Source organism: Aotus nancymaae, unplaced genomic scaffold (genome assembly GCF_030222135.1).
Source record: "Aotus nancymaae isolate 86718 unplaced genomic scaffold, 86718_ANA_hifiasm-v0.15.2.pri h1tg000057l, whole genome shotgun sequence".
Lineage (NCBI taxonomy): Eukaryota > Metazoa > Chordata > Mammalia > Primates > Aotidae > Aotus > Aotus nancymaae.
Window position 1 is genome coordinate 28,037,643 of NW_026988471.1, and position 23,215 is coordinate 28,060,857.

At 49.5% G+C, this 23,215-nt stretch overlaps 1 protein-coding gene across 2 annotated transcripts; it reads right to left on the bottom strand.

Moving 5' to 3' along the window:
- Positions 1–8,762: 8,762 nt before the first annotated feature.
- Positions 8,763–22,165, bottom strand: PCARE (photoreceptor cilium actin regulator). 2 transcript variants are annotated; one of them, XR_001111197.2, is made up of 3 exons: positions 18,201–22,165; positions 11,639–12,766; positions 8,763–9,375 (listed from the first exon to the last, which is right to left on the bottom strand). XR_001111197.2 is itself a non-coding variant. In XM_012475466.2 (2 exons), the coding sequence occupies exons 1-2, from the start codon at positions 21,872–21,874 to the stop codon at positions 12,565–12,567; spliced, it is 3,876 nt and encodes a 1,291-aa protein (XP_012330889.2). In that variant the 5' UTR covers positions 21,875–22,165; the 3' UTR covers positions 8,763–12,564. The 2 variants fall into 2 exon arrangements, 1 of the variants encoding a protein (XP_012330889.2); XM_012475466.2 differs by having other exon boundaries at positions 8,763–12,766.
- Positions 22,166–23,215: the final 1,050 nt, after the last annotated feature.

Below are 23,215 nucleotides of genomic sequence, written 5' to 3' on the forward strand. Positions count from 1 at the left end.
AAACACCCGAAATGGAGATTCATGTGGAGCATAAAGCGCTATCGGTCCGCAGTTGCTGCCGAGTCTCTGAAATTGCATGGGCTGCAATTGTGGGCTGCATCACCAGGCTGGAGACATGTGTGGGCACAGCACAGGCCAGGACTTGTGCAAGCAGAGAAGGTGTTGGCCCCCCTGGGGGAACAGCCAGTGAAATGAGGTCCTGGCAGTTGGAGAGGGAAGTCTGGGGCTCAGGATCTGGACACACTAGAGGTGGCTCTACCTTGGCTGGGACCAGTGGCAGGTTAGCAACTGTGTGACCAGAAAGAGAGCTCAGGCCACGATCTTAAATGCACGGGCAGGCAGGGCTGGTAGCGCGAAGGCTGAAGGGGCAGCATCCCAGCTGTCACAGGGAGCCCACCCTGCAGCCACATGCTGGGGCAGATCCAGATGACCTTAGCCCTGAGGGCCCAGCCTCCAGCCAGCAAGTTTTCTGGCAGACACCTCCTTCCCCAAACCTTCCCCAGTGGAACCTCTTTCCACTGTCACCTACCCCCTAGGCATAGCATCCGTTCCACATTCCTATTCGGAGCCTCTCCTGGGGAGTCTGGCTCTGGAAAGCCCCCGATCTACTCACTGATGTATTTCCAGACCCCGCCAGGCTGAGGAAACCACTTTCCCATCTTGCCTTGTGGCAGCTGTAGCTAGGCCAGCCCCTCCTTATGCCCTGGGGTGAGGTTGGGCCCTGCAAGTCATCCCGGGCCGTGGGCTTTTCATAGGCGGCTTAAGAGTGACTTTGGGTAATTACAGCCCAGTGAGCTGCTTCTTACCTGATTGTGACCCCAGCAGGGGCTTCCCTGGGACCATCTAGCTCTTTGTTGATTCTTACTGAACCCTGGGACCATCTAGTTCTTTGTTGATTCTTACTGAACCAGGTTAAAGGCCTGAGAGACAGGCAGCCATCCAAAAACGCCCAAGAGGCTGACAGTGTTTTAAAAGTGTTGCACAATGTAATTAATTGTGTTTGCCTGTCATCAGAGCAAATGTTTTTGGTTTGGTGAGGAGACTCGCATTTTCTGTTTTTATCCTAGAATGTATCAGAATATTTCAGGACTTTTTAGATCCCTAGGAGTCCAGGGATGTAGAGTCTGGGAGGGATTCTGAAGGCAGAAGTGAAGCTCAGCAGCACTGTCCTGTCTTCCTGCCTTCCATGCCTGTTCTCACACAGGAAACTTCCCATCCCATGGGTCCCCCTCCCACTCAGGGGTGGAGTCACCGAAAATGACTGAAAACAGGGGGAAAGTGCAGAATTCATCTTTGCACTGTTCTCTTTTCCCTCATTATTTCATGTTTTAATCACACCTGTGGTATGAAGCTGCTGGGACGCCCTGGGTAGCTCCGGGGTACCTTGGGAAATTTCCTTCTCAAAAGATTTCCCCATGTCATTACTTTTAAAACAAAGGGAAGACTGCATGTTGGTGACCTGGCCTTGGGCCTGTTGGGAATACCTGTGGGAATCTAATGGGAAGGCCTGTCATGGGAAATGAAGCTTGTCCTCAGAGCCGGGGCTGGGGCTGAGCCCACACATCCTTTGCTTGGCTCTGTGTGGCCAGGAATGCCAGTTACATGAGATGCCCTTGGGCGTGGGAATGCAGCCTCTAATGATGGAAGATTCTCTCTCGATCTCTCTCTTCATGTAACAAAAATGCAGGTTCAATCACTCATCGCTTTTAGACGCCAATGAATAAATGGGAGGTCTGGAATAAGGAAAGTGACTTTTTATTCCAAAGCTAGTTTAGGGGAAGAAGCTGCCTTGAGGGGTACTGCTTCATTTATGGACCAGAAAATGGGCACTTTTAAAGTGGGAGGGTGTGTGCTGGCACGAATGTCCTGCAGGAGAGGAAGCGGGCAGGTGGGGGAGTCCACATACTTGCTTTGATGACTTATCTACTGGGTGGTTGAGCTGGCATCTTTGTGGGAAAACTTGAGGTTGTAAAGGTGGCTGAAACTCTCCGGGTGAGGGAGAGTTTCGTAGTGGGCACACTTTGGGTTATTAATTAATCGACTTGTCTCTCTAGGCAGTTTCCTGGTGGGTGCAAGTTCTGCTCTGGAGCTTCTAAGCACAGAGTGAGATGAACTTGCCCTGTAGGAGTGTCTGGTGAAGGGGAGTTAGAAGGTTCTAGTTGAATTTCTAAAGAGCTAAGTAGGAAGTGGGGAACAAGGAGAAATAGGGAAAAGAGAAGAGAAATATATATATATATATAAAAGAGTTTTGCTCTGTTGCCCAGGCTGGAGTGAAGTGGCACAATCTCAGCTCACAACCTCCACCTCCCAAGTTCAAGTGATTCTCCTGACTCAGCCTCCTGAGTAGCTAGGACTACAGGCACGTGCCACCATGCCTGGCTAATTTTTGCATTTTTAGTAGAGACAAGGTTTCACTATGTTGGCCAGGCTGGTCTCGAACTCTTGACCTCGTGATCCACCTGCCTCAGCCTCCCAAAGTGTTGGGATTACAGGCTGGAGCCACTGCACCCAGCAGACAAATAATTTTAAGAACTTTTTCTTTCTTAGAAAAATGGGTGTACTCAGTTCAGAGAGAAACTCATAGACTGGAGGCCTGTCTGAGAACTGTAAGTGCCAGGACTTCCTTTTACATCAAGTAGAATTTTTTGAGATTTTAGGAAACTTTTCCTCTAGGTCCATTGTGGCAGGTCAGGTCTCACTAACGCAGGCCTCCATAACAACTGTTTCAATACTGATTGAGTGGTTAAGTTAAACATTAAAAGCTGGCTCGTATAAGAGCCAGTAGCCTTATACGAAGGCTGGAATGTAATAAAAGCCCAAGAATTTTGCCTAGACCTTTCCTGAGCCTTAAAGCATGACAAGATAATGAAGGAATTCTTAGTGGGATCCTTTTAGGATTAAACAAGTTTTATTGGGGGTCTGAAGAAACTCCCCAGGTCTCCGTAAACAAGTTTTATTGGGGTCTGAAGGAACTCCCCAACCCTCCATGATTTAGCAGGAGACAAGATAAGGGTAATCACCCCAGCACCTGGACCCACCTAGATTAACTAAATTTACTGAGGCTCCAGAGGAAGGTCTTCAGAACTTAGATCTTAGTTATAGATTAGAAGAAGTTAATCAAGTATGTCTTTGGACGAAGTCACACTTACACATAGACGTGTAGCTTAGAAGGTATATAAGCTCTGGAAAACTTTGTAATTTTGAGTTGGTCTGGTGATATTTTCCAGGCCTTCTCCCTGTGACCGTTTACAGAAATAAACTCTCTTCCTCTCCAGTTCATCTGCATCTTGTTATTGGGCCACGAGAAATAGCAGCCCGACCCTCAGCTCGGTCTGGGAACAAAATCTCCCATCTTGTTTTCTCCTCTCTTTATTATCTCCTACCTTCTGAGATAATGAGTGTTTCTCCCCTCTCACTGTGCTTCAGAATCATCTGGCAAGACTTAAAAAATACTGAGTTCTACCCCCACCCCCTACCCTACACTGTTTTGATTCAATTGGTCTGAGGTCAGGCCTAGGCAGCTGTATATTTTTCTTCTTTTAACTCCAGGTGATTCTAATGGCTGGGCGAATTTTAAAAACACAATAAAAAATCTGATAAAAAAGGAAACTGCCCATGGCTTAGTCCCTGTGGGCTCCTGGCCTTACCTCACAGCCCTAGAGCCTCTTGGGATTAACGCAGAAACTCAGTCCATGCCCTAGAGTCAGGCCTGTGGCTGCTGGCATGGGGCTTGGGACCCATTTATCAACCTCTCTGATCTTCACTTTCCTTATTAATCTAGTGTGTGGATGACATCAATACCCACTTTCACCTGGCTGTGGTGAAGATGCATGAGAACATTCTTCTTCTTTTTTGAGATGGAGTCTCGCTCTGTTGCCAGGCTGGAGTGCAGTGGTATAATCTTGGCTCACTGCAAACTTCACCTCCCCAGTTCAAGCGACTCTCCTGCCTCAGCCTCCTGAGTAGCTGAGATTACAAGCATGCACCACCACGTCTGGCTAATTTTTGTATTTTTAGTAGAAATGGGGTTTCGCCATGTTGGCCAGGATGGGCTCAATCTCTTGACCTCGTGATCTGCCCACCTCGGCCTCCCAAAGTGCTGGGATTATAGGCATGAGTCACCGTGCCCAGATGAAAACATTCATATAAAGTACTTAGCATAAGGCCATGAAAACTGGGAGCTGTTCTGTTTGGGACCTGTCATTTCTCCGGCTGCCTTCCCTTTTCTCCATGTGCTCTGACAACCACCCCTCCAATACACACAGAGAAGAAAACCCAGAAGCTCTTCTCTCCTTGTGGCTGTTCCCTCTCTTTTACTCCTCTGATCTTTGAGGCTGGAGTGGGGATGATTTACAGGGGAGCAGAGTGCTTTCTTGCCTAAAGCATTTCCCTTTTATTACAACTTAGTTCTGCCATTAGGAAAAGAAAGGGAGAAATGACCATAAATCTTCTGTTCTCCTTGTAATGGAGGGAGGAAGATGGGGCCCAGAAAGGGAAGCCGAGAGAAAGAGCCAACCTTCTCATTCAATGTCTGCCGTGTTCCAGGTCTGCCATTTTTCTGGACATCTTATAAGGAAGATATTATTTCTCCAATTTCCTGTTGAGGAAACTGGGCCTCAGTGATGCTTAATGAACAGCCTCAGTCAGTGCACAGGAATCTCCTGGGAATCTTGGTAAAGTGCGGATTCTGCTTCCGCAGGTTTGGGTGGGGCCTGAGATTCTGTATTGTCCAATTTTCAGGTGATGTCAATCCTGTGAGTCTGGCAGGGGCCACACTTTGCGGGGTCAGGCTCTAAGACAGCAAGAAAGTGGTTGAAACCTGGGTATGTGTCCAGTCCTATTTGACTCCAAAGCCCCTGACTTTCTGTTCCAGAATGCTTTATGGCTCAAAGACATTTACCTTTCCTTGGGTCAGTTTGAGCCCTTTGAGAGGATCCACTGAAATCCCATGGATTTCTGGAGTTAGTCTGGTCCCAGAGTTTTGCCCCCAAAAGCTTCAGGGCAGAGAGGGTCTGCTTGGTCAGCTCTGATCATTAGGATATGCTGTGAACCTCTGGTGGGGTTAGGATTTGTGAACACAAATGAAGACATGAGAAAAGTGTAATCTATTCAGAGCTTGCTATAGCAAGGGAGCCTGCCATGATGACCCGAGTTTTGGCAAAGACTCATATGCAAGCAGAGGAATGCTGAAGCTTCATAGTAGAATATGGAAGGCTTTAGGTATGCCTTGATTGGATGCTGCTGGCCTGGGGACGATGTAGGCACAAGTGTGGACGGCAGCCTGCTTGTTACAATCTCACCCACAGTGCTTGTTAAAGTACAGATCCCTGGGCTGTACTCCAGAGCTACTGAATCAGAGCTTCAGTCACTCACTCTCCAGGTTGAGAACCTCCATCACAATCTCAAAGCTTTCAGTGGTTATTAGGTTCCCAGGCTAGCTCACACCTGGGAGTCTTTACCCTAAACCAGTCTTTACCAAATGTGGTTGATGAAAAGAATTGCTTGTCGGGGAGACAGGGAGAGACAGGAACAAGTGCTCTTTAAAAATGCAGGCTCTTAGTCTCGGCTGTAGATCTGTTTCTAGGGGGAAGGGCTGGAAATCTGTAAATTATCAAGCAGCTGATTCTGAAGATGAGGCAGGCTGGGAAGCAGCGTCCTAACTGCCTGCTCCCAGCCGGGCTCCAGACAGCACCGCAGCAGCACTGTGCGCGAGTGCTCCCTGGTGGGTGCGTGTTTCTGAGTCAGGGACCACTTGGGGGCTTCTCTTTGGTCCTTATCTTTACTGGGGTTTATTCAGGGAGCGTGCCGGTTTCACCATATCCTATCCCCTGGTGTTTCAGTGAAGCCGGCTATAACATTTGAAGGCTTTGCTTTGTTTTAATCACATCTTTATAATTACGTCTCTGCCGGATGACAGCTGTTATTAGCATCACCTTGGGTTCTCCTTGAGAATTTTTACATCCTTAAAGTGATCAGCACCTCTGCAGCTGATGTCAGAAGCTGCTAACTAAACAATCACTTAAAAAAGTCACCAGGTTTTGTAAACATAGCCAATCCTGTCCCCTTCCAAAGGAGGAAAAAAAAAATAGCTAGATAAATAATTTTCATGAAGGCAATTTGTTTCCCAGGGTCTATATTCCTTTCTGTCTCATCCACCGGTTTTTACCGCTGTGAGGCACTGGCAATAAAGAGCTGTCTCCAGAAGGAGGCCGCGTCTGCTCCTGCCAGCTTTCATCTGGAAGCCCACTTCAGGGTTCATGGCAATGAGAAACAAATATTTTTTGGAAAAGACTTTTCTTTTTTTCTTAATGATAGCAGCAGTTGTGTATGTGTGTATGGGTCGAGGGCAGAGGTGGAAAAGGATGGGAGTGGATGAAGTTCGTAGAGAGAATTATTATTTTTAAAAATTATCAGCTGGGCGCGGTGGCTCATGCCTGTAATCCCAGCACTTTGGGAGGCCGAGGCCGGTGAATCACCTGAGGTCAAGAGTTTGTGACTAGCCTGACCAATATGGGGAAACCCCGTCTCTACTAAAAATACAAAAATTAGCAGGGCGTGGTGGTGTGCGCCTGTAGTCCCAGCTACTCGGGAGGCTGAGGAGGAGAATTGCTTGAACCCGGGATGCGGAGGTTGCAGTGAGCTGAGATTGCACCATTCGCCATTGCACTCCAGCCTGGGTGACAGAGCAACACTCTGTCTCAAAAAAAAAAAAAAATAGAAACCTTGTTTTGAGTTTTCATTCAAGCCAGTTTGAGGAATGGCTAGAATTACAGCTGAATTTTGGTTGGAGAAGAAAAATAATTTCCTGGGCTAAGTGTGGCAGCTCACACCTGTAATCCCAGCACTTTGGGAGGCTGGGGTGGGAGGATTGCTTGAGTCTAAGAGTTTGAGACCAGCCTGGGCAACATAGCAAGACCCCATCTCTACAAGAAATAAAAAGTCATAGCTGGGCATAGGTGGTACGTGCCTGTAGTCCCACTTAATCCAGAGACTGAGGTGAGAGGATCACTTGAGCTTAGTAGTTCGAGGCTGCAGTGAGCTACAGTGAGCTATGATCATGTCACTTCACTCCAGCCTGGGCAACAAAGTGAGACTCTATATCTTTAAAAAGAAAAATAATTTCCTATTTGTAAATGTTGGAGAAAATGGAGAATTTCTTCCATAGAAAGGTATGCTGTCTCCTTCCAGTACTGCTTCTCTGGAATAATCTAGATCCTGCTGAAAGCAGTATCAGGAGGAAGACTGGCCAGGGTGGGTAAGAGGCCCGCTCTGCCCTCACTGGCAATGTATCTTTGGAGTGAGATCTTTTTTTCATGTGTAAAAGGTATTGAAAAGACGCTTGCTTTGTCCATCTCATAGAGTCTTTTTTCTCCCAAAGATTTAATGAAACATTGTAGATAATCGCATTTTGAAAATAGAGCGTTACATACAAAGAAAGGTAGAATTATTATTAATGGGAGCCTCGTCCCACACTGTGTGCAAAGCCTGCTGTTTAGGAGTGTTCAGAGTAATTGCAGGCCTTCTGTCCTGACTGACTGACAGCCTCATGACTCAACATGGGAAAGATGGGAGATTCAGAAGCTTAATTTGTTTTTTTCCATGTGGCATATTTGACATATGTACTTGTGATTGCAAGCAAATATTGTCAAGTCTTTTCTCTTCACTTTGAAAGACATGAAAACCTTCAAAGAAGGAAGTCAATTCTTGCAGAGTTTGACAGCTATTTTTAACTGTCTCCAAAGATCAAAGCGCAGCTCAGGAATGAGGGGGAAATGATATTGGCTTCTTTTCTTTATCGGGATCTGCTGGAGGCAGCAGAGATGAACATTAAAGGCGAAAATGGCCAGGATTATGAGTTCCGTTCCCCAAGATGGCTCAAAAAGATGGCTTAGAAAAGACAGGGTTGCCCCTGTCGTGCAGATGGCGGGATAAGTGGGCTGACGTTATTATCACCGCTTTGCAGATGAAGACACAGGCCCAGAGATGCCAGGTCACAGAGCCAGGGAAGAGAGGTGTCAGGACTCAGGCTCTGGTGTTCTAATTCCAATCCTCAGGAGCGCGATACCCTCTGGCTTCCGAGGGTGAGTGCTCCATTTACTATAGTCCTTCTTTCTTTCCCGTCCTGCTCTCTCCCTCCTCTTTTTCTTCTTCCTCCAATTTGGACCAGTCACCTTTATCTATGGGCATTAGCTGAGCCGTGCCAGTGCTATCACTCCAGCCAAAACCGATTGCCGCCTCGTGTGCTAGACTTTAAGGGTGTCTGGAATGACAGCATTCAGAAGCAGGTGACCAGATCAGTGGAATTCTTAGAGCCACCTGATGCAGGCCCCACAGACTATTCTCGAAGTTACTTTCTGAAGTCCGGGAGTGCAATCAAGCCTGCGGCATCCAGGGTCCTCCATAAAATTGAATTAGAGTGCTGAGTGAATTAACTGTTTGCTCCTCTTCTTGTGCGATGCATTTTTAATTACATTTCATAAAAACGTCTGGCTGGATTGATGGAACTTTATTTAAACTTCAGGTCGGCACGGGGAGTAGACGATAGTGCAGTATAACACGTTCTGTTAGCACAGGCTCAGAACATGTGTACTTTATGGCAGTTCCACTGAATCTTTGATGTGGGGCTACTTAAAAATATATTACCTTTGAAAAGATTTCCTTTGAAAGATAGAGTGGGTGCTTTAGCAGCCTGTAAGCCGTCAAGCAGATGATCAATTGACAAACACGTCGGCACTTATAATTCACTGCACCGGCTCCCCTGATATATGCAAAACACAGGTTTATTTCAGAAATAGGATATATTTCTCCAAATCCCTTTCATTCACATTGCACGGTTTATGGGGCAAGTCTTGTCAAGCCTAGGCCCTTCACAAAAAAAGAAGAGTCTCTTTGGTCTGTCTGCCCCGCCTTTCCTATCAACATGGATTATTATTTCAGGCTTTGAACTGGGCATACGACGTGAAGAAGGAAAACAGGTGCTCCTTAGAGTAAACAGCAGCCCAGACCCCAGCCGTGGAGGGAGGTTGTATTTCCTCTTGAAGATTGTATTTATACTTGCAAAAAGCTATCACTGTTCTGCCAGAATATGACGTTTTCTTTTTTTTTTCTCCATGAATCCTTTTGATGGAAGCAGAAAATTGTGTTTTTTTCCCTGGAGTGGAACTGTTTACAGTGTCCCTAAAGTGTTGGGTAAAGGGCTGGGCTCAGTACCTCCCTCTCCACAGCTCAGGGGCCTCCATGGTTGGGAGGATGAAGGTTGCGCTCCTCCAGAGTGGAGCTGGCTGAGGAAGAAGATGGGTGTGATATGCGCCCTTTAGCTTGATCTGCGGTGGGTTCCTCCTTGTGTGTATCCCCGACAGTCCTTGGTTTCTAACTCTATGAAGAAAAAGTGCAGACTCATGGGTCTTCAATGAGTTAGGTCCATTGGCTTAATAAGAATTTTTTTTAAAACCCCAAAACAAAAGGCAGAACGAGAAAAACTGTCCTCCCTTCTCCCTTGGGCAAAGGAAGTGGATTTGGCCTAGCAAGGATACAATTATCGGGTGGCAGGGAGAGGGTGGGCGTGAGCAGCCCATCTGAGACTGTGCAGCTGGGTTTGCCCCCTTCTGCCACCAGCAACGTGTGCTCCAAGGCAGACTCAAGTTTGTGGAAGGCCTGGTCTCTAGGAGGGGCAAAACTGAGCAGATGCCACGAAACTGTTCCGTTGTGGATTTAATTTCTTTTGTACAAAGTCTAACTCACATGTAATTTGAGCTAAGTCTGGTAGTTGGTATGGTAGCCAAAAACACATCTTTGACCCACCTACTCCTATGTTGGCTTGGCACTGCTTCGCCGTTGACCTCATTGACCCCCAGCCCCCAGCACCTTGGCAACCCCTCCCTGTCTTACCTGGAGTCGGGAAGCTGACTTGGAATTCCAGTAGTCTTGGGTCACTGGGCAACACAATGGTGTCACCAGCTCACTGTCCCTGCTGCCTGGGTCTGGTGGCAGCTGGGGGCTCTTATGACATCACATCTGGGGTCCTATGGCAGGAACTTCACCCTGTCCTGGCACATGTTGGCACCAAGCAAATGTGGAGGTCTTCCAGAGGGACAAAGAGGCATCACGGGCATCTCTACAGCTGATGGCAGGAACCCAGGTGCCCTGTACCCCTCATCTGCCACCTGCAGCATGATGGGGGGCACTTCCTGCTGCTTACCAGCCTAGCCTGTCCAGGGGCAACCTCCAGTCTCAGCCTCCTGCCATGCACGCTCATGGAAAGCAGCAGTCATTCATTCTGGACCTTCCTGCGTGATCTCTGTGACACTGACCCCTTCTGTGGTGGAATCCTCTGCCTGGCTCCCTGCTTTCCCTGCTAGCCTGCATGGCCACAGCGGCGGGCACTCAGCCACCTTTTCCACTTTCTACCCAGCCCTGGACTTCTAAGATGAGGCCCTTTACAGAAGGCCTGGGCTGGAGACTCAGCCTTGCTTCCCCTCACTGCTGGTCTGGCTCCACTTCATATCCTGGTTCCAGTAACTAAAATTTTTATGATTCCTGTGGTTACGCCCCCTTATGGTACCCCAGTTTCACCCACTGTATCCCACTCCAGTCTCCTTGCAACTGGGGAACAGCTTGGTTTCCTTGGAGCTCCAGGACTCCTGCCCCTCAATCCTAGTCCAGGCAGGGCCTGGTTTCTGAGCAGTCCCACCTGAAGCCACTTACCTGTGAGCTAGACCTCAAAGTCTGCCCACATTGTGTGTCTCCTGCTTACTCAGCTCAGTGCCCAGCCTACCTAAGGCTCACCCCATGGTAACCCAATGGTTGGCCTGCCCAATCTTTTAGGGAGAATGCCCAGGTCTCTATCGGGCAAGATACCTGAACCTGGTTCATTCTCATGTGCTTATCTCAGCCCCCGCCCTGCCGAGGTGGCTGGACTTCCCAGCATTGCCTGCAGCCCAGGCAGCTCCCAAGTGTCCACCCAGAGGTGGGTGTGGCTTGGCTCTAGCATCAGCCAGCCCGGGCACTGCCTGAGCACTGCTCTGAGATGAGGGTGGCAACAGGAGCCCACGTTAGCAGATAGCTGGGTATGTGCGTTTCCAGCAGAGGGATGGGCTGTGGCCCCTTCTGGTAGTTTAATCTGCTGTTCTTTGAGTGCCTTTGAAGAATAACTGGACAAGTTGAGGTGGGATTCACTTACTCAGAGTCATAGCCTCTCTCTGGGGGAGGTCGCTGTAGTCCCTAGGGACTCAGTTTAACAAGTTTTTGAGCTCACAATCTATTTCAGCAAGAATAGGTTTGAGGTCTATAATTTCCCCAAACTTAAAAAAATCAGCTTTGCAGCAGATCTGGAGGATCGTCCCTTAGCTGTACCCCGGTGGGTAAGAATCCTTGTCTTTTGCCAACCCACTGAGCGGGCATTGAATCACTCAATTACTGCAAAATCTTTTCTAAATAGAACGCATACCACAGCCTCCAGTGGAAACATTCCAAGATCTGCTGCAAATATCTAGCTCATTGGCAGAAGCAGGTTTTTGGCATGAACAACTGTTTTTCACTTTGATTTTGACTCCAGCAGAAGTTCTGCAAGATGACCTGGGAAGAAAGTTGGCCAAGAAGCCTCCGAGGGGGGATTGGCATGTGAATGTATATGCCTTACCTACGCTGTCTTCTGAGCTCCAGCACGCAAGGCATGTGGAGAATGGGGTGCCTGTTTGGGAGGCTTGGTTCACCCTACTCAGTCGAGAAGCACGTAATAGGTAGGGCAGTGAGAACATCTGCAACGCGCTTAGGCCGAGAGTCAGTGTGGCTGGTATTGTGAGCTGTCAGCTTTAAGTTTACGACATTGAAACTCAGCTTGGGAAGGAGGAGAGGACAGAGGGCGGGTGGGGCTGTGTGTTTTAATCCCTGCTCACTCAGCCTTCTCATTTTGGGAGCCATGCACGTCCAAACAAAGCTCTCAGTGGAGACTTCAATGCTGTGCCACCACTTAACCTTACAACAAAGAAGCCTTCCGATCATTTGTGCACCTATGTCTACTTCAGGCAGGTGGAGTGACGCACGACCTATGGGCAATGGAACGTAATAAAAAGAGCAGAGAGGTTCTAGCACCAGACTCATCTGTGCAAAATTTCACTCTATTCTCTTCTTAGCTCTATGACCTTCAGCAAGACACTTGAGAGGGGCCTCCTCTCCACACCTTCGGTTTTCATATGCACAAAACTAGAGAATGCTGTCTGCTTCATTCCCTGTTGTGAGGCTTAAGTGATCTCATGGAACGAACCCAGGTAAAACCCCATCAAGCATGCAACAAATTAAGGCCAGCACTCGAAGGATTAAATATTGTCATTGTGGGGTCTAAAGTTCTGGTAAACCTTTGAACTCCAAGGCAGAGCAGGATCTGGGACTGAAACCGGTGACTGTTGAAAATTCAGCAGACGCGCTGGGCAGTGGACCTTCCAAGCCTTTCCAGGACACCTCAGTAGGAGTTTGGTTTGCCCACCATCTCTGGGTCAGGCTGGACACTTGGCTGTCACACTTGGTCTTCTGGACTGACCGCATGAATGTGGCCCCCTCGTCAGCCTGTCAGGACACCTCCTCCTGTTGGGGCTGTGCCTCTGGCTGTAATTTGTCCTGGACATGGCCGGCGCGGGGCTCCGGTTGCAGCCCGTGGCCCAGCACACAGAACTCTGGGGGAGATGCATGCCTGCCGCTGCCCTGTGATTCAGGGGCACTGGGGCTGCTCCCTGGCTCTGCATCCTTCTTAGGGCTCTCCTCGCTGCTGCTGCTGCCGAGAGAAAGGACAAGGGCAGGTCAGACACTCCTCCTCTGCTGCTCTTTCCTACCCCATCCCCTTCCTCCATTCTCCCTTTCTGTCCCTCCCCAGCTGTCTCCCACAGGCCTGTTCACCCTGGAGGCCAGGCCTCTGACGTCTGTACCAGGCTTGCCGGGCTGGTGCCGCCGTTGCCATGTGTCTGCAGGGGCGGGTGCTGCGGGGTGCTGGGGTGACAGGCTGAGTCCTGTTCTTTCCCCTGAAGCCCTGGATCCTGCTGCTCTGAACAAAGCAGCTCTCTCAGAAGCTCTGGGAGCTGGGCCTTTGTTTTGTTTTTGTTTTTAAAGCACTTTGTTTAATAAGGGCTAAACTTAGCCACTTGAATTAAAGACAACAACAACAACAACAAGGAAAAAACCAGCTTCTCACAGCTGCCACCCTCTCCCTGAATAGAGAAAAATGCAAGCAGCTTGGCCCAGCCCAGGCCCCGAATTTGGCTAGAACAGAGCTTCCCAGCTGCGGAGCGACACAGCTAGGAGGGGCTTTGCATGGGGAGGGGACCCCCACAGGAGCCTCCGTGGGATTTGGCATGCATGGGAATGCAGAATGGAGGGTGACCCCCAGCAGGGAGCAAGCTGCGCCTAGCAGGGGACCAGCCCAGGAAGCCACCCTGGCCGTCTGCTGGCAAGACTGCCTGAGGCTCCCCGGGGGAAATTAGAGGCTATCTGCCTGGGTTCAAGTCCTGACTCTCTGGCTTACTAGATGGGTCCCCTGTGGCATGTTAGTTTATCCCTCTGTGTTAGTTTCCTTCCTTATAAAATGGAAGTAATAGGCCGGGCACGGTGGCTCAAGCCTGTAATCCCAGCACTTTGGGAGGCCGAGGCGGGTGGATCACTAGGTCAAGAGATCGAGACCATCCTGGTCAACATGGTGAAATCCCGTCTCCACTAAAAATACAAAAAATTAGCTGGGCATAGTGGCGCATGCCTGTAATTCCAGCTACTCAGGAGGCTAAGGCAGGAGAATTGCCTGAACCCAGGAGACGGAGGTTGCGGTGAGCCAAGATCGCGCCATTGCACTCCAGCCTGGGTAACGAGCGAAACTCTGTCTCAAAAAAAAAAAAAAAAAAAAAATGGAAGTAATAATAGTGCCCATCTCATCAGGCGCTCATAGGTATCAATACTGGGTGAAGCATGGATGACCTTTGGCGTACTATTATATTCATAGCATAAGTGCTCCATAGGGGGGGTGGCGATACTGTGGTGCCACATTGTTGAATGAATAGGAAGTCAGCTAGGAAAGGGCTCTAGGGACGACACTATTATCCTACAGAGACTATAGAGCCTTGGTCAGAGCTCTCAATCTGTTGCCTCAGGGCCAGAACAGGACCCTGGTTCCCCACATACACAGGCAAGAAGGCCCTTCTCTCTGCCCATGACTGCACATTCTTGCCTGATCTGTGAGCTTTGTTGTGCAGTGTGCTCAGCTCTGTGAGGTTAGACTTATGTGGGATGCCAAACCAGTGGAGAATACGTTTGCATTTGGATCTGAACAAAATTGAGGCGGGTGGTGGGAATCGCGGGTAAGTAAGGTGGTCGCCAAGACCAGCACATTGCTATGATTGTCATACAGGAAGGAACCCAGCTCACTGTGCCATGGAGACAGTCTCCTCATCAGAGTTGGCCTCTGGTCCCATCACAGGTCCCTACAGGTGTTCAGGGCCCAGGGTCCACTGGGCAGTGTCCAGGAGGCTGAGTAAAGGTGGCAGAGTGCACGTGCCTGGGCAGTCTGGTCAGGCAAGGACTGAAAGCATCACATTGAGGGGAGAAAGTCTGGAGCCTTCTCGAATGCACACAGTGCCCCAACATCCTGAGACCTAGAGGCTGGCACCCCCGCTAGGGGATTCAGCACATAAATAACAGTAGAAGCTCAGTAATTGAGCTTCCTGGATAAGCCTCCAAGGCCTGTTCCCAATCCCCAGGGCCCCGAGATCAGGAGATAGAAACATCATCCATTTTTCTACAAAGGAGGCTCCTGCCTAGCATGGGGTGTCTGGAAGGGTAGGCTGGTTCAGTCTGCAGCCTGCCTCTGCTGCAAGACATCGTGGCTGTGCTTGTGTCCCTGCATGTGCATGTCCCTGCCGGGGGAAACAGCCCGTTCTCAGTCTGGCTCTCTGGCACTGGCTTGTTGCATGATCTCGGGGGAAATCATGTGCCCAGTTCCTGGTGCTGTTTCCCCAGATGCAGGATGGCAGAAAAAAATGCTTGCCATCCACAGGGTGGCAAAGGCTTGGTGTGTTTACAGCAGGTGCGTTTCTGCTCCCAGATGCCAGCTTTATGCCTGGAGGCAGGGTTGCTGGGGAATGAGCACTTTCCCATCATACGCTTACAGTGTGAAAAGGCTTAGAGCTGTGTGGTGTTGTAAGAGGCAGGGGAATGGTTGTGAGTTATTATATAAACTTCCACACGACCTTGGGGAGCCTCCTGTTTATGAACTTTCCTCTCTCTCCCTTTCTTTCTTTTTTTTTTTTTTTTTGTCTGAGATGGAGTCTCGTTCTCTCACTCAGGCTGGAGTGCAACAGTACAATCTTGGCTCACTGTGACCGCCACCTCCCAGGTTCAAGTGATTCTTGTGCCTCAGCCTCCTGAGTAGCTGGGACTATAGGCGTGTGCCACCATGCCCGGCTAATTTTTGTATTTTTAGTAGAGATGGGGTTTCACCATATTGGCCAGGCTCCTCTTGAACTCCTGACCTCAGGTGATCAACCCACCTTGGCCTCCCAAAGTGCTGGGATTACAGGTGTGAGCCACTGTGCCTGGCTGTCCTTAGTCTTTCAAGCCACTGTCTCCTCCCCATTGCCTCTGCCCCAATTATTGAGATTCAGGACGTAAAACAACCTTTGGGCTGCCCTATTCTGAGGAGAAGCCTGGGAGAAGGGCATTATTTTCTTCTTGAACAATTTTATGTTACTTTATTATTGCTCCTGCTGTTTTAAAATGTTAGTGTTTTTAATTAATGTCATTTTATTGTGCCTGTTCTCTCAAGCTCTTCTCCTGAAGGGCACAGTTTTTGAAATCTAATAACTGAATAAGTGGCTGGAGTGAGGAATAATGCATTAACATTTATAGAGCTTCTTAGATGAAAACCACTGTACTGTAGGAAGCTCATTTTAGATTTAAGAAAAGAGCAATGTTACATTAAGATTCTTGCAAAAATAATCAATATTTCATTTCTTTCAAGTGGCTGGGGAAGTTTATCTAACTGTAATAGTGCACAACTTTCCCGAGATAATATCTTTATTTAAAATTGACTGCTGAGGACTTTGTAAAAAATCACCATTTGTGCCTGGACAGATCGTGAGGTCTGCAACACATATCACTGGCAGAAATTTAACTCTGATTTACACAGTCGTAGGCTATACACAGATAGCAAGGACGGATGGCAGCTGAGCTTTGTCTGATCTGATAGTAAGACGCATTGGTAAGAGTTCTCCTCTAATAGACCTCAGGTATTTTTTTGTTTCTACGTCACAGTTTGAGAAAAGGTACATTTCTCCATGTATTCTGTAGGATAACCACTAGAGCATCCGAGTTCTTGCAGTGCCCGTGAGATGGCTGCATGTCTGGGACTGTCGGCACGGCTGGGCCGATGGCGTGCACATCTGTTCCCTGATGAGAAAGGCACACTTGGAACTCAGCCTGCCCCTCGGAGAGGTAGCAGCTCCATCCCTGGATTCTGGTGCTCAGCACTCGTGAAGACTCTTGTTCTCACTCTACAAACTTTTGAAGTTAGAGGAGAAGTGGGGCCAGGTCCTCGGGGATACAGGAAGCCACACATTAATATTCCATGCCTCCAGGACTAGCCGTTCTCAAAGTGTGGTCTGGGGACCCTTGGTTATTCTCGATACACTAATAGGTCAAAACTATTTATTTGACCCATGAGGTCAAAACTATTTTCATCATAATACTAAGATGTCACTTTTCCTTCTCACTCATTCTCTTGTGAATGTAGGGTGGAGATCCCGGAGTCTACTACGTGAGGTGTGAGATCCCAACAGATTGACTATGGAAGCAGAGCTGAGAATCCAGTTATCTCTTCATGTTAAGCCAGATGCTAAAGAGATTTGAAAAATGTAAGACAGTGCTACTCTTTTCCCTCAATTTTTTGTTGAGGAAAACACTCATTTGTAAAGACACATGCATGCGGATGTTCACTGCAGCACTGTTCACAATAGGAAAGACATGGAACCAACCCAAATGCCCCATCAATGACAGATTGGATAAAGAAAATGTAATACATATACACGATGGAGTACTATGCAGCCACAACAAAGAACAAGATCATGACTTTTGCAGGAACATGGATGGAGTTAAAGGCCATTAATTATCCCTAGCAGGGGCCTGCTTGAGGGTGGAGGGTGGGAGGAGGAAGAGGAGCAGAAAAATAATGACTATTGGGTCATGATCACCTGGGTGATGAAATAATCTGTACAATAAACCCTGTGACACAAGTTTACCCATATAACAAACCTATATAAGTACCCATGAACCTAACATAAAAGCTTTAAAAAAAAGTAGACAAAAGAAAATATACACTTTTTGTAAGAGTATATTATTTGTGTTAACATGTAATGTTTCTTTAAAAAATAATAAATATTTTACATATTTCTCAGTTTTAACTTCCAATACAGTAAACACTGCTAGGTACAGCCTCCACACACAAAGGCTCTTTTGGGCTCTTAATAATTTTAAAGGGTTTAAAGGTGTGCTGGGACCAAATCGTTTGAGAACCTTCCAACTAGCTGCTGGTTTCCTGCAGTGAGACAGAAACAGGGAGCCCGTGGGCCAGCCCCAGGGGCAGGTCTTTTCATCTCAGTTTACCCCACTGTAACACATGAGGTATGTTGGGCTGAACTAACTTGAATGTTTTGAACTTTATTATTTTATTTTTTGATATATTTCTTTTTTTTTTTTTACTTTTAAGTTCTGGGATACAAGTGCAGAATGTGCGGGTTTGTTACATAGGTATACATGTTTCATGGTGGTTTGCTGCACCTATCAACCCATCATCTAGGTTTGAAGCCCCGCACGCATTAGCTATTTGTCCTAAGGCTCTCTCTCCCCTCGCCCCCAACCCCCGGCAGGACCGGGTGTGTGCCCTTCCTGTGTCCAGGTGTTCTCATTTGAATTTTACTGTTTAACACAGCAGTGCCTCTTTTCAATTAAAATCTTTCTCAGGAACCTGGAATGTGTAACAGTTTAGAGTACAGTAAACTCAAGCTTGGAGAGTCGGGGAGCTGGAACTGGCCCCCTACACCTCTTTTTCCCAACTGCCTCTTCTCTTGGAGCGCAGTCTGAAAACTACTGACCCAGAAGATCCTGAGGCCCGTTCGCTCCGTTCCTCTCTATTCCAAGCCGCTGAAGGGTGGTGAGCTCAGGACACTCCTTACCTGCTTTGGCTGAGCTGGGATTCACAGGAGGTGCTGGTGGGGTCGGGAGGCTGCAGGCGGGCACCCGGCTGGCGGTCAGAAGCTGTCCTCCTGAGGAAAGGCAGAGGGTTGAGGGCACACAGAGCTGCTCTCCGCTGTGAGTCTGCTCTCAGCCAAGGCCCTGAGCTGCTCCTCCAGCACCCTGCTGGGTTCCCAAGAGGGCCCCCAGCCTCTGGCGGGGTCAGTGGGTGGACTGTTGAGAGTGGTGATTTAGCTTCAAACAGAGTGGAGGTGGCCGGGCAGAATATGGAATGTGTGTTCCCAGACACTTTGGCTATGACTGCTTGGCTGTCTTCAGAGTCTCCTGTTTCCTTGTGCCCCTGAGATGGGGACATTGGGGGTGATGGGGAGGGAACTGAGGAAGGGGGGCTTGCATCTGGGCGCTGGGTTGGAGGGCTGGAGACCCTGCACTGAGCGGGTGGGCTCTCCGGGGGAGGGCTGGGCAGCTTGGGCTGGCACGGTGGGGACGTTCGCCGCTTTGTAGTTGGTGGGCTTAGCACCCTGGGGCTCACCAGTGGGCTGGGAGCTCCAGGGCTGAGTGGTGGGCTGGGGGGTGTCTGCATAGCAGAGGGGCCTGGCTGGGCAGGTCTGTAAGAGGAGGGCAGGCTCCGGTGCCTCTTCTCTGCTTGGGGCACCCAGTGTGTCCTCGTGGGAGAGGCCTTTCTGCCCACGGCAGGTCTTCTCTCTCGGCTCTGCCTCAGTCTGGCCAGGCTGGACTCTGAGGTCCTGTTCTGTCCAGATGGAGGGCTGGAGTGGTGCCAGGCAATTGCCTTCCGGGGCTGCCTGTAGAGGCTGACAGCCTTCTCTGTCTGACTCGAAGTCCCACCCTTCACCTCTGGGCTGTGGCTGGTGACTGGTGTGTGGCTCAGGTCCAGGGCTGGCTTCCTGGGCTGGTGGCTGCTCTTGCCACTCCCTGGCTCTGTGCTGCGAGGCTTGGTGGGGCTGGCGGTGCTCTTGCTGGGCAGCAAGTCCGGGGGGCTCACAGAGGCCCTCAGCTTTGGGGAAGCCCATGTTCTCCTGGTGGGGCCAGGCTCTCCCGGCCCTGGTTCCTGGGTTTCCTCGGGAGAGCTCTCTGTGGACTTGGTGCTTTCTTGGGATTCCAGAGAGGTAAATGATTTGTCCATCAGGACTTCCAGGGGCGGTGGAGGGAGGTGCTCAGGGTTCCCCTCCGCTTCACAGCTGAGCTCCTCACTCTTGGCTGCTTCTGCTTTAGGCAGAGGGGGAAAGATGGGTGCTAAGGGCTTCCAGCCTATGCCCATTTTGAGAGATTCTCTGCCTGAGGCTGGAGAAATTTGGGGCTTTGGATACAAAGGGGCAAGCCCCCTGGACATGGGAAATCTGGGGGGCATGATGCTATTCCTTAGGTAGGGACTTTCCTCAGAGTCCTTGGAGTCCCCCAGCGTCCTCGGACTCTCCGTGAGACTGAAAGTTTCAATGAGCTTCTTGACAGATGTTCTGGTGGGACAGGCCCTGACATTCCAGTCCTTGGCCCCAGCAGCCTCACTGACCTCTCCTGATAGGGTGGCATCTGGAAGCTTCTCAGCTTTGCCCTGTTTGTCCTCAGGATGGAGATTGCATTTCTGCAAGATGCTCTTGTCCTGACTAGGCAAAATGCTGAAGTTCTTGGTGAGGGATGCCTTGAGCCTGCTGGTGGTGTTGCTTGGACCGACCCTGCAGGTGCCATTGGGCCACCCGGCTGCTGCTCTGGGCTGCGGAATCTGCTCCTGGCTCTGCCCCTGCCCTTTAGTGCCCAGGGCATAAAATGCCTCCAGCTTCTGACTGAGGTCCCTCTGGACCCTTCGCAGCTCCTGAAGGGTGGGGTCCTCCACTTGGCTCTGGAGACACGACTCTGACTGGGACCTCCTCTGCCTCTCGGGGGCCCTCCTGCTGCCACTGACCGTGCTAGGTCTTGGGGGGACCGCTGTTCTCCCCTCCTCCTCTTCTGACCAGTCCTGGTGCCCAGAGGGCGCAGGGACAAACTTGATCCTTTCGCTGATAGCTTTCTTCATCTTCAGAATCATTTCCTGGGCCTGGGGGCTCCTAAGCCTCCTGGAGTGGGACTGAAATGGGCTTTCCCGGTCAGCAGGTGAAGATCGCGGCCTCGAATCTGGAGCTTTTACCTGCCATGCACACACACTCATGCTGCTCATTTCTTCTTCCTCTTCCTCTGAGCTGCTGTCCTCGCTGTCACTAAGAGATGGAGCATCCATCAGTCTGGAGGTTTTGGAAAGATGTGCTTCCACAGGGACCCCAATCCCAAATGAATCACTTGGGGTGCTTGTCCCCAGCTCCAAAGGCAGGGAGGTGATATTTTCTGGGCTTGTGCTGGAGAGGCAGGGGCTCTTTGCTTCGTCCTGTGCTTGTGGCTGAACCTTTGCCATAGGAACCCCTGAGAACAGGCAGTCCTGGGGTCGGTCTGAACCCATACAGAATGAACTTTGTTGCCAGGCGTGTCCTGACTGCCTGGCCTCTGTGTGGGGCAAAGTCACTGACTTCCATTCTTCAGGATCTGGTGCAAGGTCCCAGCTGGTTTGCTTGCCCAGCTTGTCCACCGACTGCACGGACTCATTGTCAGCACCAATGCCACTGTCCTCTGAGCATAAGGGGAGACCCTGCACTCCAGGGTTGCCACAGCCACTCGCCAGGCTCTCTAGCTGCCCCAGAGCCCTCAGGACGCGTTCATCCACATTCTTTTTTGTGCTCAGCTTATTTTCCAAGTGGGTTGCGGTGGAGTGGAGGTAGCTGCTGGAGCCCTCCAGGAAGCTGCTGGTGAGCGAGGCCACCGTGCCATTGAGCACCTGCAGCTTGCTGACTGTGTACTGCAGCAGCTGTTGCAGGAGGTCTGGCTGCTCCTGGGGCTCCCTTTTCTTCAAAGGCCAAGCCAGATCCTCCCTAACTTCCTGCAGGAGCACTTCTCCATCCTTGGAGATCTCCCCCAACAGCTGGCTGATCTCCTCAAAGCACAGCAGCAGGAAGCTGACCATGGGCTGCAGCAGCTCCCGGGTCTGGGTGGCCTGATGGATGATGTGCAGAATTGCTTCGTATTTGGAGAGGTTGGAGTGTAGATAGGCATAAGCGTGCTGGTGGGCCTTTACCAGCGGCTCCGGGAAGTCCACTTTGCCTTCAGACCCATGAGCAGGGTGGATGGTTTGGCGGCAGTGGCTCTGTGTGCTTGATGTGTGGCATTTTGGTGTCCTTTTCCATTTGGAAGCATCTTGGGTACCACTTTTCTCACTCTCATCTCCAGAAAGTTCTGCCCCTTGAGATCCATGGGAACCTTGTGTCTTGAACGGAATGTCTTTAGCCATGTGGCTTTGTGATTTGTTGGGCTGGGATGAAGAGGTTTTGGTTCCTGGGATTAGTCCTTCCATATCTTTCCTTTTGCCTGAAGCAGGATCTCTCATGAGCTGACAAAGACCTTTAGCTGTGGTCTGGTTCCTCCTGGAACTTGGCTGCTCCTCTGCCAGGCCCTCCCCAGCATCATAGCAGGTGGAGTTTTTAACCAGCAGAGGGATAGAACCTCTTTCACTGCCACCCGGACATCCTGGCCGAATGGCTTTGGGTTTTTTCAAGAACTGAATGCCACTCTTTGCAACGCTGTTTACAATGTCACTGTGTGAAGGTGTACAACCCATGATTTCAGCTTGTAGTCATCTTCCACCCACAGCCTTCACAATTTTCCAAGAATCATCTTTGAAATAGACACAAAAGGCAATCTTACTAGTCCTTCCGGGTAATTTTCAGGCCAGAATCCTTTGAAGTCCATGGTACAATATCCTAAACTTGGAACTAGCTTTCTGTATTTTCTTGGCCCAAACGTGAAGAGGGAGTGGTACCTGTCATCCTGTTGTTGTTCTAAGTTTGGAATCCTCTGCTGTTAGTGAGCAGCGGGACAATTCTGAAGGCCCCCAGTCTGGTGGATTACGGGCCTGTGTTTTGCTCCCATCCTGACAGATGTGGATGGCAAGTGGAGCTTAAGCCTATTAGGTTAATCATACCCTAGCCAGTCAGCACTCACAGTGTGTTCTAATATAGAACTTCTCAGCATTTACTATCTTGGGAAGCGGATTATTTTTGCACGTGCTCATGCTTTTAATTCTGTTCAGACGCCTGCCATATGAACCTAGAGAAATGAGCCATAATTGCAAAAGGCTCTGGAAGAGATGCATTTGTGGGAGAGAAGAGAGGGCTCGCTGATTACAGTCCCTGGAAGAGAAGTGACCTTCACGGTTTAATAAGGGCAAACCAGCCAAGTGTGCTTCAATCTGCTGTTATCAAGAAGACCCCAAAACATGCAATAGACAATAATTGAAGCAATGCATTGTTGTTTGTGTGGCTTATAAAAACCCCAGGGCTCTAGTGATAGGGAAGCATCTCTAAATAAGATAGTGAGTGAAGAAGGCAGGGTTACTTTCCTTTGCATTAGAAAATTGAGTTAGGTAGCAGGAAAGCCATCACCCCAATTTGGATGGGGACGGCAGGAAAAGTCACTGCTATGTAAAGCTCAAGGCTGGTCGCTATGCTCAGGAAGACAGTGCTTTCATGGGAAGAGGCTTTTTATGCAACCTTCTTCCTAGGAAAACAAGCTAAAATTGGGCAGTGGAGAGCCATTTCGTTATTAAGAGGGGAACTCTAGGGGAAGCCCATCTCTCTGCTCAAGCTGAGCATGGGGATCCTGTCTGTGGCTAAGGGTAGCAGCTGCCCATTTAAAAACTCCTTTTCAACTTTATTTGCTGTCAGTAAAGTCTAGAACAAGGGCTTGGCCTAGAGAGACTGGAGTTTGAATCCTGACTCTTTCTCCTGTTAGTTGGGGGAACTTCTGAAAGTTTTTTTTTTTTAACTTCCCTGAGGCAGAGCTCATCTTTGAAATGAGGATCATGGCACTTGCTTCACAGAGCTATTGTGGAGATTAAGTCAATTGAGTGCCTGACCCAGTGCTTGACCCACGGTAGCTACTCAAAAACATGCAGTTTCAG